Genomic DNA, 12,659 nt, shown 5'->3' with positions numbered 1-12,659 from the left:
TAAGACCCCAGACACTACTCACCAAGGTAGAATGTAGAGCATTACCTTTATAAGTAGTGTCATGCCAATTGAGCTAGATGTTCCCCGAGACCATGGCCCCCAGAGCCCGGTAGAGGTCTTCATTCTTATTTTTTGTTATAAAATGAAGGCATACATTTGGTTTTAAAAAAAGCTGAACAATACAAAAATATTGTCAATAAACAGTGAGTCCTGTCCCACTCTAGACCTCATGTCACTTCTCAAAAGTAACCATTATCAAGCCTTTCTGGCATGTCTTTACAGAAATATTCCAAGAAATCATACAGAATTCACACACTGATTCTATCCTCTATCATATTCATTTTACTATTGAGTCCGTCCAGCAAAGTCTTTTTGTTTTTAATTCTATAATTTCTATTCATTTTTTATAACTTTTCTGAAATTTTCAATATTTTTCTTGTTTCAAGAGAATTTTTAATTGTTAAAATATTTTTTGATGGCTATCTTAAAATCCTTGTCAGAGAACTGCAACATCTGGTTCATTTCAGCGTTAGTGTCACTTGATCACCTTTGTTCAGGCGAGTTGTGATTTTCCCGATTCAGGCTGCGATGGGTGATCGTCTGTTGTATATTGGACATCTGGTCTACCATGTTAAAGGCTCTGGGTCCTATTGGACATCTGGTCTACCATATTAAAGACTCTGGGTTCTATTTAAATCTTTTATTTTAACAAGCATTCACCCTATTTAGGTTTAGTATGCAGGTTTTAGCTTATTTTTGTGGGCTTTTATTTCAATGATAGTTTAATTTTCAGAGCCTTTTCAGTTTTACTTTATCTCGTGCCACTGAGGTTCGCACTACTGTCTCCTGGTGCTACCTTGGAGAGTAGAAGGGGTTTCCCCAGGCCTGACAACCCAGTGTCTCTCAGTGGGGGAGTGGACTTTCAGGTGTACAGGAACAAAGAAGACACCATGGCCATACCACCTCCTGTGTTAGGGCCCCCTTGCTGATCCTACCAGGATGCCCTGATGTCTCCTAATGAGGCTGGGTAATATTGGTAAAAAAAAAAAAATTCAGTGTCTGGGAAATTTCCAAATACTACCCAATCCTACCAGAAGAAATAAGTGTTCATTTGAATGCTGGACTGAAAACTATAAAGATACGAAGTGCTTGCATTAATATCACATAGTTAAACAAAAGCATCACTAAGATTTACCTTCTGATGACACTGACTGATATAGAATTAGCACATTGCTTTTATTTATAACCTGTGCTAGTCTATTAATTACAGAAATAACGTGTAACATTAGAATTTATTCGTTCAGCTGATGCATCTTCCATCTACTTCTAGACACAAAATGTGGTTTCTGGTGTTTCACCTTTTCTCTCTTTTGGAAACAACAGCGCACAAACCCAAATTCCACGTAAATGGAGGCTTTAGGGGAAAAACTTATTTTCTCACTTTTTAGAGCATTCATATATAACTGAAACGATTTGTGTTATTTAGTTTTCTTGGTCTTGAAAACAGGAGTGTCTTATCAACCAGTGCTATTTGTGGCGATGGTGTGGCTGTTTGTCCTCATCCGGATACACTGGATCTTAGTGTGTTGATCTTCTCTGGGGACAGCAAATGAACACGCCTTCGCACATGCTCAGAAGCCTGAGATAAGCGCTGTTCTCATTTATTTCTCTCTGAATTACTCCTGCCTTCTTATGAGCCTAGCTTTCTGTCTCTTCCAATCTGACAGCTGACGACATGTCCCTTCTCTACTTAGCCAGAGTCCATTTCTGTTGCTTGCAACCAAGCCCCTGACTGATACATGTAGGCACACAGGGAGTAACATTTTAAAAACTCTTTCTTTCTCTTATCTTTAATTACTAGAGGGCACTGAGTGTGTTAGTTAAAAACTTGGTAGCTAAACAGCACCACAAACTTACCACCACACCGACTCACCTCCTTTTCTCACTTGGGAAAGAAGAGAGAAAAAAATGCAAGGGTGTGGGGGTGGCAGGGGTAGGAGTAAAAATAATTAAGCCCAAGAAATAAATTTGTGTTTGTGTGGTTTATTTTGTGGAGCTGGGGAGAAGCAGGAGATATTGTAACAGTAATTTCATATATCCAAGGAGCATTTCAGGAAAAAGAAATCTTTTAGAAAATTGTATCTTACATGTAGCCTAGTTCTTGTTACTATACTTTAATGTAACTCAGGTGTTAAGAAAGCAAACTCGTTGAATAATAAAAAATTGGAGCTCGGTAGGGGTTTTGTTTTTCTACCATTTTTCCTTCAGAACAGTCCACATATAATAATGTGAAATAAAGTTCAGGAAAATGCTGGATGTATATTTTCTCCCGGCCTGGCCTTTGCTTGGCTACTTTCAGCCAGAGCTATTTCAATGACATCAATATGCATGATGACAGAGAAGCACCGCTAGTAAAATGCAGAAAGAACCTGACTGCCTGCCTCCTGTCTCTCTGGAGCTCTTTTGTTCCAGAAGGCAGCAAGTCAAGTCTGCACCTAGAATTTGGCTGTTTGGGTTCCTTTTCATCAGTTGGAGGTGAGATCATTTTCCCTAGAATTGCCAAATAATTCAACCCACACAATGGGCAAAACTGTGACAAGCTTAGAATGCTCTTTTCCAGCACAAATTAAATGCAGGCAAATTCCACCCACAGAGCCTTTTTTTTTTTTTTTTAATCAGCCACACACCAACCGTTTTATCTGACTTTGCAAGTGTCATTTAAAAATTTACACTTAAATGACTTCAAACCAGCTTCTTGAAATACTACTACACAAAGGAATCATCTGAATATGATTTCTCAGTTGAAATATGACATTAGTACATTCTTCTTTGTACTAACATATGAACAGTAAAACCTCTGAACACTTTTAAGGAGCTAATGATAGATACAGTGTTGAATTTTCCTTTTGTTCTTGGACAAGTATCAATTTAAATCTCAATAAAGTTTTTTCACTTAGCCCATGGAGCCCCTTTTCTCTAAGACTTCTAATCTCTGCTTTATGCTTCAAAACCAAAAACCAAGCCCGTTGCTGTCAAGTTGATTCTGACTCACAGAGATCCTATAGGACAGAGTACAACTGCCCCAGAGGGTTTCCAAGGCTATGTTATCGGAAGGAGACTGCCACATCTTTCTCCCGCGGAGTGACTAGTGGGTTTGAACCACTGACCTTTCCGGTTAGCAGCTGAGCACTTAACCATTGTACCACCAGGGTTCCTTTATGCTTCAAAGCTACTCAATTATTTTCAGAAAAAAGCAGTTGTAAGCATCAATCATTGTTTTAATTTACTCATTTAACAGATATTTTTTGAGCATATACTACAAGGCAAGTACTGAGTTTGCACCTGCCTGCTCTTAGAAGCTCAGGAGGGCAGGCCCTGCCCCTATGGTTAAGACCCATGGGCATTCAGTGCTCCTGTAACTAGGAGAATATCTCATTCAGGGACGGAGTATTAGGAAGCCCATTGTGGCCACAGGGCTAAAACCTTATTCTCTGATCCAGGTTTCATCAGGAAAAGGGCTCCCCTTCCAGTTAAAGGCTTTATACATAATCTGCCCCTCCTCACCTCTCCAACTCCTCCACCTTCCACCTAGCCCCCCTTACCAGTCACATTATACTTGGCTTCCACTTCAGAGCCTCTGCCTGGAGAGTTCTTCCCATCTACATGGCTCGATCCCTCTTCTCCCCCAGATCTTCGCTCAATGTAACCTCAGCAAGCACCCCACCACCACACACTCCCATTCCCCTTCTCTGCCTTAATTTTCTCCATAACACTCTTATCTAACATAACATATATTTTACTTCTTTATCTTGTTTCTTTCTCCTCCTAAAATGTACGCTCCATGAGGGCAGGGATTTTTATCTCTTGTTCTTTGCTCTATCCCTAGCTTCTGGCATATATTAGGTGTTCAATAAATACGTGTTGAATGAATAAACTCTTTAATTTCCATTTTCCCAACTTCTGTCTCTACCCTCTAACTGGTTCTGAACTTGGATAGGAAAAAAGAATGTTTATTTCTTTCAAAACAGCAACAATAATCATTCCTTTTTAAAAAGTTTATTCAAGCATATAATACTACAATAAAATAACAATACAAAGTTATTCGTTTATCTATATTTATATACTCTGTATGTTGGACTGGGGTAAAGAATTCTTTATTCCATTTTAGGAGTAGTTAGGCTAAGACCATTTCAGATCACTAGAACATAAAATATATATCCTCAATTTAAAAAGTCTAACTGATTAGCCACCCCTGCTGGTATTAAAAAATATAAAAATAGGTACATTCTTCCTAAGAACTAATTCCATCAAAAAGCATTCTAGACTGTAATTCCTTTATAACAAAGATTAATGAGCTATCTGTGTATTTTATTTAGGCACTGGCTATTTTAGTAATTGAAATTGCATTTCATTTTCCAATTATTCAAATTTTGCTGAAAATTATACACTAATGCTTGTGCCATAAAAAGTATCTCAGAGAAAAAAATTTCAGGCAAAATTTATGAAATAAGTAACTGAAACTTGCATTAAACTTATTTCATGTTTTTTTATTCAATAGAGCTTTTGTTTTATATTACTGATGTATAAAATGAAGAACTCAGTAAAGGGCAACCATTTAATATATAATGAATTAAAAGTATGTAAAGAACTAAAACAAAGGTTGAAATTCCTTTGTAAAAAATATCCATATAGCACGCATATACATATATACACACATATATACCTGCTGTGAAGACGGCGACAGTGTTGACACCTTTATCTTCATTCTGTATTTCCTGAAGGAATGAACCAACTGTTGACAACATTGGTTTGACTACAAATTGACAACGCTCTCTTCTGGATGGCAAAGGAAGTGTTATCAAAGGAAGTCCGTATCTATAATTAACTGTTATTTCTGTTAAAAAAAGAAAAAAGTAATATAGGGATGACTAAAATTTACTTTAAATTCTAAGAATTCTAAAAGGAGTATCTAAACACGGAATTCATAAACCTCTTTATTCTTATTATAATTTGTACTGCTTGTATATGCCTTCTGTATACTACAGGTTACATATTCCCTTACACTACAGGTTACATATTCTCTATCAATCTGTAACGTTTTACGTATGTGTCACACTGAACTGTAACTATTTAGAGTCTTCACAGGTAAACAGTTAAGCCCTTGAGGGCAGAAACTGTTACTAGTTCTTCTCTATCTCCGGAGACTGCTGGGGCAGGAGTCTTCCGAAAGACATCAGAATTTTGCGGGCACAGAAAAGGGAAGGACTACACACAGACTGGAGGTGCAGAGGGTGGTTAGTCTGTTTTGCTCAAAACTCACAGCTATCATTTAATTTGGAAAAATGGAAATAAATTAGCACGTGAATCAAAGAAGTGATAAGAAAGCTTACCATCAGGTGGCACCACCGTACTATAAAGGGGTGAGAGATAATATTTCAGATTTCCACATAGTTTCACACGCAAAATCTGTAAGAAAGATTATTTTTTCTTTAAAAAAAATGGGAAAGTTGAAGTAAGTGTCTTTACCAGAAGACTCTTTTTAACCTTGTATGAGACACATGAGAAACGGTTCGACTTCCCACACACATCCAGGTAAGCCCTTAGAGAAGCGCCCTAAACCTTCTGTCTGCCTGCTTGCCTGCTACGATAGTATGCTACAGCAGTAACACACTGGGACAGCGATTCTCCAACTGCGGTGTGAGGACCACTGGAAACTCTAGAGTTCCATGATAATTTTTAAATTCGGTTCTTCCTTTTAGGTGAATAATCTAAAATAAATGGATATGTGCATATTTTAGTGATTTGCTTCTCAAAGGATGATCCCCAGACCAGAAATACCAGCATCATCTTGGAGCTGATTAGAAATGAAGAATCCCAAACTCAGCCCTGACTTACTGAATTAGAATCTGCATTTTAACAAGATTCTCCAGATGATTCATATGCATTAGAGTTTGAGAAACACTGTTCGAGATCTGTGCTGCCTCATAAGGTAGCCAGTAGCCACTCATGGCTATTTAAACTTAACTTAATTAAAATTAAATAATATTCAAAATTCAGTTCCTCAGTCATATCTGCCATACTTCAAGTGCTCAATAGTTACACATGGCTAGCAGCTGCTGTACTCAACAGTGTAGAAACAGAGTATTTCCATGATCACAGAAAGTTCTACTGAGCAATGTTGCTGAGTCTAGAAAATATCTGAATAGTCACTTTACTATGGAACGTGTTTTTAGCACTTGCATTTGTGTTTGTGCTTATCATTTCAATGGTGCTTAATGAAGGCCTAACGATATCACAGTGCATTGTGTGAACAAAGACTCTGCAGTAGCAGTAAGAGCACTGAAGAATTGGCTCATAGGCATGTGGAATGCAAAAGAACTTGTGCCAGAGCAATTAGTACCGTAGTCACAACATGGTGGCTGTTTCACATTGATCCCGTTTTTTAATGTATCACCTCGCAATAGTTCATGGGCAATAAGTTTGCCAGTAACCATGAAAAGAAGAATTCTTTTGTAAATTGTATTTTTTTTAACTTTCTGGATTTATTTGAGGGTGCACTATTAAAATAAATCAGTGGTTAAAAAAGTGTTCACTGCTATAAAGAAAAAAATAAGAAAGATACATGACATTCAAATGATGCCCCATATGCTCAAAATCAAATGAATTTTGTCAACAAACAAAGCATTCAAGTACACAACAACATAAACAGTTTCAACAAAATATCATGTCACATTAAGGTTATTCATTTGAATTTTATTTTAGTTAAAAATAAACCCTAAAAGTAAATTTCTGGCTGCGACATATCCAACAAGGGTCTAATCTCTAAAATCTACAAAATACTTCAACATCTCAACAACATAAAGACAAATAATCTAATTTAAAAATGGGCAAAGGATACATACAGACACTTCACCAAAGAAGACATTCAGGTGGCTAACAGAAACATGAGGAAATGCTCGTGACCATTAGCCACCGGAGGAATGCAAATCAAAACTAAACTGAGACACTATCTTACCTCGACGATACTGGCACAAATCAAAAAAACAGAAAATAACAAATGCTGGAGAGGTTGAGGGGAGACTGGAACTCAAATATACTGCTAGTGGGAATGTAAAACGGTACAACCACTTTGGAAAACAATAGGGCCATTCCTTCAAAAGCTAGAAATAGAAATATCACACAATCCAGCAATCCCACTCCTAGGAATATACCCGAGAGAAATAAGAGCCGTCACAAGAATGGACATATGCACACCCATGCTGACTGCAGCATTATTCACAACAGCAAAAAACTGGAGACAACCTAAGTACCCATCAACAGATAATGTATGGTACATACACACAACAGAATACTATGCAACGATAAAGAACAATGATCAGTCTGCAAAACATCTCACAACAGGGAGGAATCTAGAGGGCATTATGCTGAGTGAAATAAGTCCATCACAAAAGGACAAACATTGTATGAGACCACTATTATAAGAACTTAAGAAAGGTTTACACACAGGAAAAAAAAAACTCTTTGATGGCTACGAGGGTGGGGAGGGAAATTACTAACTAGCTAGTAGGTAAGTGTCAACTTTGGTTAAGGGAAGGACAACACACAATACAGGGGAAGTCCGCAAAACTTGACCAAACCAAAAGCATAGAAGTTTCCTAGACACATCCAAACACCTTTAGGGACCAAGTTGCTGGGGCTGGGGACCATAGCCTCGGTGGACATCTAGGCATAACATAGTCCATGAACAAAATGTTCTACATCCTACTTTGGTGAGCAGCGTCTGGGGTCTTTAAAGCTTTTGAGTGGCCATCTAAGGTACATTTATTAGTCCCATCCTGCCTGAAGCAAAGGAGAATGAAGAAAACCAAAGACACAAGAAAAATATTAGCCCAAAGGGCTAAAGGATCACATGAACCAGAGCCTCCACTAGCCTGAGCCCAGAACAACCAGATGGTACCCAGCTACTACTACAAACAGCTCTGTCAGGGATCACAACAGAAAGTCCCAGACAGAGTGGGAGAAAAATGTAGAACAAAAATCAAATTCACGAAAAAAGACCAGACTTCAACTGGTCTGACAGGGACTGGAGGAACCCCCGAGACTATGGCCCCAGGATACTCTGCTAACTCAGAATTGAAACCACTCCTGAAGCCCACTTATAAGACAAACAGTAGACAAACCTATAAAACAAATAATAACACATGTGAGGAATGTGTTTCTTAGTTCAATCAAATATACAAGACCAAATGGGCAACTCCTGTCCAAAAGCAACACGAGAAGGCAGGAAGGGATAGGAACTGGATGAGTGGACACAGGGAACCTGGGGTGGAAAGGAGGCAAGTGCTGTCACATTGTGGGAATTGCAATCAATGTCACAAAACAATATGTGTATAAATTTTTGAATGAGAAACATGGGCTGCAAACTGTCACCTAAAGCACCATAAAATTTTTAAAAAATGTATGTATATAACTCACTACTAAAATGAGAAAAGGTCAATTATTTCTTAAAGCAGATATAATTCTCAATAAATATATACATAGTAAAAGTTCTCCAAGTTTGGATAATGGATATTATAATAATGTCTACTACTTTTAGTGAAACTACACGAAATTGATAAAAATGTATACCCTTGAAAACAAATCAGAATTCTCCATTAAAATACTTATTTAAAAATATTTAATTATACAAATGATTCTCCATGTATAAAAGTGAAGTATAGAAAGTAGAGGGTAAAAGTTAAAGTCTCTCCCTTTGCTCCCTCCCCCTCCCTCACAATCCCACAACTGTCCCACGTTAGAAGTTCGGCGTGTATTCTTCGTGACCTTTTTCCATATCCAGAACAAAACTCTTGATTTTCTCTGAACCCTCTCTCTCTGGCCCCATATTTCCCCACTGTAGTAACTGACCCACTATCTACCTAGCTGCTCAAGTCTGAAACATAGCAATCGTTATTGATTCCATTATTTCCATCAACCCCTATCAATTCTACCCGCAAATTTTATCCACTTCTCTCCATTTTGTTACTGCTCTGGTCCAGGACACGTTCTCTACCCAGTAAAAGTGATTTTCTTAAAAAGTAAACAGAATTACTTCATTCCTCTGCTTAAAACCCTTCAATGGATTCCCTTTACACTTCAACAAAATAAAAGCTTATTATGGCCAATGAGATGCTACATGACTTGGACAATGCTTCTGAAGTCAGTCTAATTTCATTCCCGAACTTTCTTCTTTGCTTACCTTACTCTTCTACTGGTTTTCCCTCAATTCCTAGAACATGACAAGTTTCTTTCTTCTTTCATTCTGCTCTTCTCCCCATCTCTGTATAGCTAAGTGTTTACATGCAATATTTTATTTAATCTTCACAGCAACCAACAACGTACTATTGTTTCCCATATTTTGGTTGTTAGGACACTGGAATACAGAGGGATTAAGTAATCTGTCTAAGGTCCCACAACTAATAAGTAACCAGAGTCAAGCAGTTAGAACCCCCACCCTTTTAGCTGCTTCACTGTACTGCCACCCTGCGGAAAAACAGACATGGAAGTGTACCTGGCCCAGGCTAAGTCAGTGCGGAGTACATGCTGGGAGAGTGGGACTGTTTCCAGATGAAGAGTAAGGAAGGGGTCTTGGGAAGATATAAACAGTGCTGCTAAAACTAGCTTCTACACTATTGAAACTCATGTAAAAGAAGGCTTCCAGGTGCAAGCGTTGTGAACTAGAGGAAAAAAATATTAGGTAATTCTATTACAAACAAATGTTGAGAAACTACATTTATGCAATGATGTTGAAACTAATTTATTATTTGTAAATAATGTGTTTATTTAAGCCAATATATTCTGATATTTCAATATATTTTCTAACAGACTAGAATTGTTGTTGTTAGGTGCCGTCAAGTCAGTCCGAATCCATAGTGACCCCATGTACAACAGAACGAAACACTGCCTGGTCTTAGTTTACCCAGGTAAACTAGAATAGGAACATGCAAATTAGCCTAATATCTTTGCTTTGGGTTATAATCTTTCATTATTTTTTCTCAAAAGAGCTTCCCTGTTTAAAAATAAAGGATGGGAGGGAGGGAGGGAGGAATACATATTTATACAAGAATATAATTTCAGAGGTTCCTAACGAAGTCAGTGCAGAGCATGAAGTGACAACCGGCTTAAATGCCAAGTGCTTAGAAGGGATACAAATACGGCTTGGCTGAGAGGAAGCTGGCTGAGGAACTACACTCAATATGTGTGAAAGTTATTATTGGTTACTAGCTAATGCTGTATGCATTAGTTCTGTTTCTGTTCTCTTTCTATCATCTTGTAGATTAACTGTCCCTCTTGAATTGTCCAGACCAAAAAGAAAAATTTATTTTAACAGTGATGATTCATTTAGTAGCTGAGTGAGACTGTAACATTAATTAGATAACTACCTAGTGTGTGCCACAGCATGTAATTTTTGTTACGCAGGCTTAAAAAATATATCTAGAGACAAGTAAGAAGAATTCATTAAAAGCAAGCTCCTTTATAGCAATGTGAGTGATATATATGTGTGTATATATATATATATGTATATAGTACAGAGAAGCAAAAAGAAAACATGAAAGCTTGAAGCTCAGTGTGAAGTTCTGCCAAAAATCATGATGCACCACAGGGTGGAAAACTAACAAACCCGATGACAGGCTTCAAAGCAAAACAAATGATTATCTAGCCAAGGAATTTACAAAGTAGTCTAACCCAAGCACCATTTTTCTTGCTTCAAGCATTCCACGAAAGTACTACTCTGCATTAAAAACCAAAAACCAAATTTGTTGCTGTTAAGTTGATTCCAACTCATGGTGACTTCATGTGTCACAGAGTAGAACTGCTCCACAGGGTTTTCTTGGCTGTAATCTTAATGGAAGCAGATATCCAGGCCTTTCTTCCATGCTATCACTGGGTGGGTTCGAACCGTCAACCTTTAGGTTAGTAGTTGATCACAAACTGTTTGAGCCACATGAAACAGGGTTTAGGCTGATTGAGTTTGTTCATTTTTTAATGCTTCTATTTTACCAAACTTCTTGTTCAACATTTCTTCTGAATTCTTATTCCTTCCTTCTGTGTTAAATTTTGTCCACTACATCTTTCACGGGTGCTTTCAATGAAAGCCTGTGGGTAACAGACTCTCAGTCTATGTTGCTATACAATTTAACAAATTCTGTCCTTTTAAATGTAGAGTTTAATCTGTTTACATTTATTGTGATTTCAAATATACTGTATATCTGCCATCTTATTTTGTACTTTCTATCTATCCTGATTTTCCTTTGTTTCTTTTCTTCTAATAATTTGACTAATTGTTTTTTTAATATCCCTTTACCTCCCTCTACTGAATTAGAAGTATGTTATTTTCTCTATTCTTTTAGAGCTTGCTGTTTACATTCCAACACATTCTTATCTAACTTAGAATGTAAAGTTAATCTCTTTATCCTGTTTCTAAACAATAACAAGAATCTTCAAATGTATCAATCACAATTAAGAAGGAATTATTTCTGCCTTATTTTTGTGTTGTGGTTAGGTGTCATCGAGTTGGCTACAACTCATAGCAACCCTATGTGCAACAGAACAAAACATTGCCCGGTCCTGCACCATCCTCACAATTGTTGCTATGTCTAAGCCCACTGCTGCAGCCACTGTGTCAATCCATCTCGTTGAGGATCTTCCTCTTTTTCTATGACACTCTATTTTACAAAACATAATGTCTTTCTCCAGGGATTGGTCCCTCCTGATAACATGCCCAAAGTACGTGAGATGAAGTCTTGCCATCCTCGCTTCTAAGGAGCATTCTGGCTGTACTTCTTCCAAGACAGATCTGTTTGTTCTTCTGGCAGTCCAAGGCATATTCAATATTCTTTGCCAACACCATAATTCAAAGGCATTAATTCTTCTTTGGTCTTCCTTATTCGCTGTCCAGCTTTAGCACGCATACGAGGCAACTGAAAAGACCCTGGCTTGGGCCAGGCACACTTCAGTCCTCAAAGTGACATCTTCACTTTTTAACGCTTTAAAGAGGTGTTTTGCAGCAGATTTGCCCAATGCAATACGTTGTTTGACTTCCTGACTGCTGCTTCCATGGGCGTTGATTGTGGATCCAAGTGAAATGAAACCCTTAACAAGTTCAATATTTTCTTTATCATGATGTTGCTTATTGGTACAGTAGTGAGGAATTTTTTTCTTTATGTTGAGGTGTAATCCATACTGAAAGCTGTAGTCTTTGACTTTCATCAGTAAGTGCTTCAAGTCCTCTTCACTTTCAGCAATCCCAAAATTGTTATCATGACTGTTGTTTTATATAGTCCATTTCACCTATAAGCTTTCCAATTTTTTCCATCTCCATTTCTTCTTATATGCTGTTTGATTATATGTTCAGTATGATATGTCCTGAGAAAAGCTTTCAGTAAGATTTGTTAGTCTCTCAGATTCTATTTTGTTTAAAACTGATAGTTTACTTGGATACAGAATTCCAGGTTGTTTTTTCCCTTAGAACTTTGAAGATATTCTTTTTGGTCTCTTCTATTGCTATTAACTTGTCTTCTATAAATCTAATTGTTTTATTTCTTTGTAGGCTTTTGGGAATTTTAAAACAGTCTCTTCTTTGTGCTTCTGGGTTTCTGAAGTTTCATTACAGTGTGTCA

At 37.5% G+C, this 12,659-nt stretch overlaps 1 protein-coding gene across 2 annotated transcripts in view; it reads right to left on the bottom strand.

Moving 5' to 3' along the window:
* The window catches only part of MCUB (mitochondrial calcium uniporter dominant negative subunit beta), a 101,459-nt gene that overhangs the window by 12,012 nt on the left and 76,788 nt on the right, over nucleotides 1-12,659 (bottom strand). For both annotated transcript variants that reach the window (XM_004380235.2, XM_023734799.1), the window contains exons 2-3: nucleotides 5,391-5,466; nucleotides 4,724-4,894 (exon numbers count right to left, since the gene is read on the bottom strand). In XM_004380235.2, the coding sequence (XP_004380292.2) occupies nucleotides 4,724-4,894; nucleotides 5,391-5,466 (247 nt within the window). The remainder of the gene's footprint in view (nucleotides 1-4,723; nucleotides 4,895-5,390; nucleotides 5,467-12,659) is intronic.

This window comes from Trichechus manatus, unplaced genomic scaffold (genome assembly GCF_000243295.1).
Source record: "Trichechus manatus latirostris isolate Lorelei unplaced genomic scaffold, TriManLat1.0 scaffold00071, whole genome shotgun sequence".
Taxonomy (NCBI): Eukaryota; Metazoa; Chordata; class Mammalia; order Sirenia; family Trichechidae; genus Trichechus; species Trichechus manatus.
This window is presented reverse-complemented; position numbering and strand designations above follow the sequence as displayed.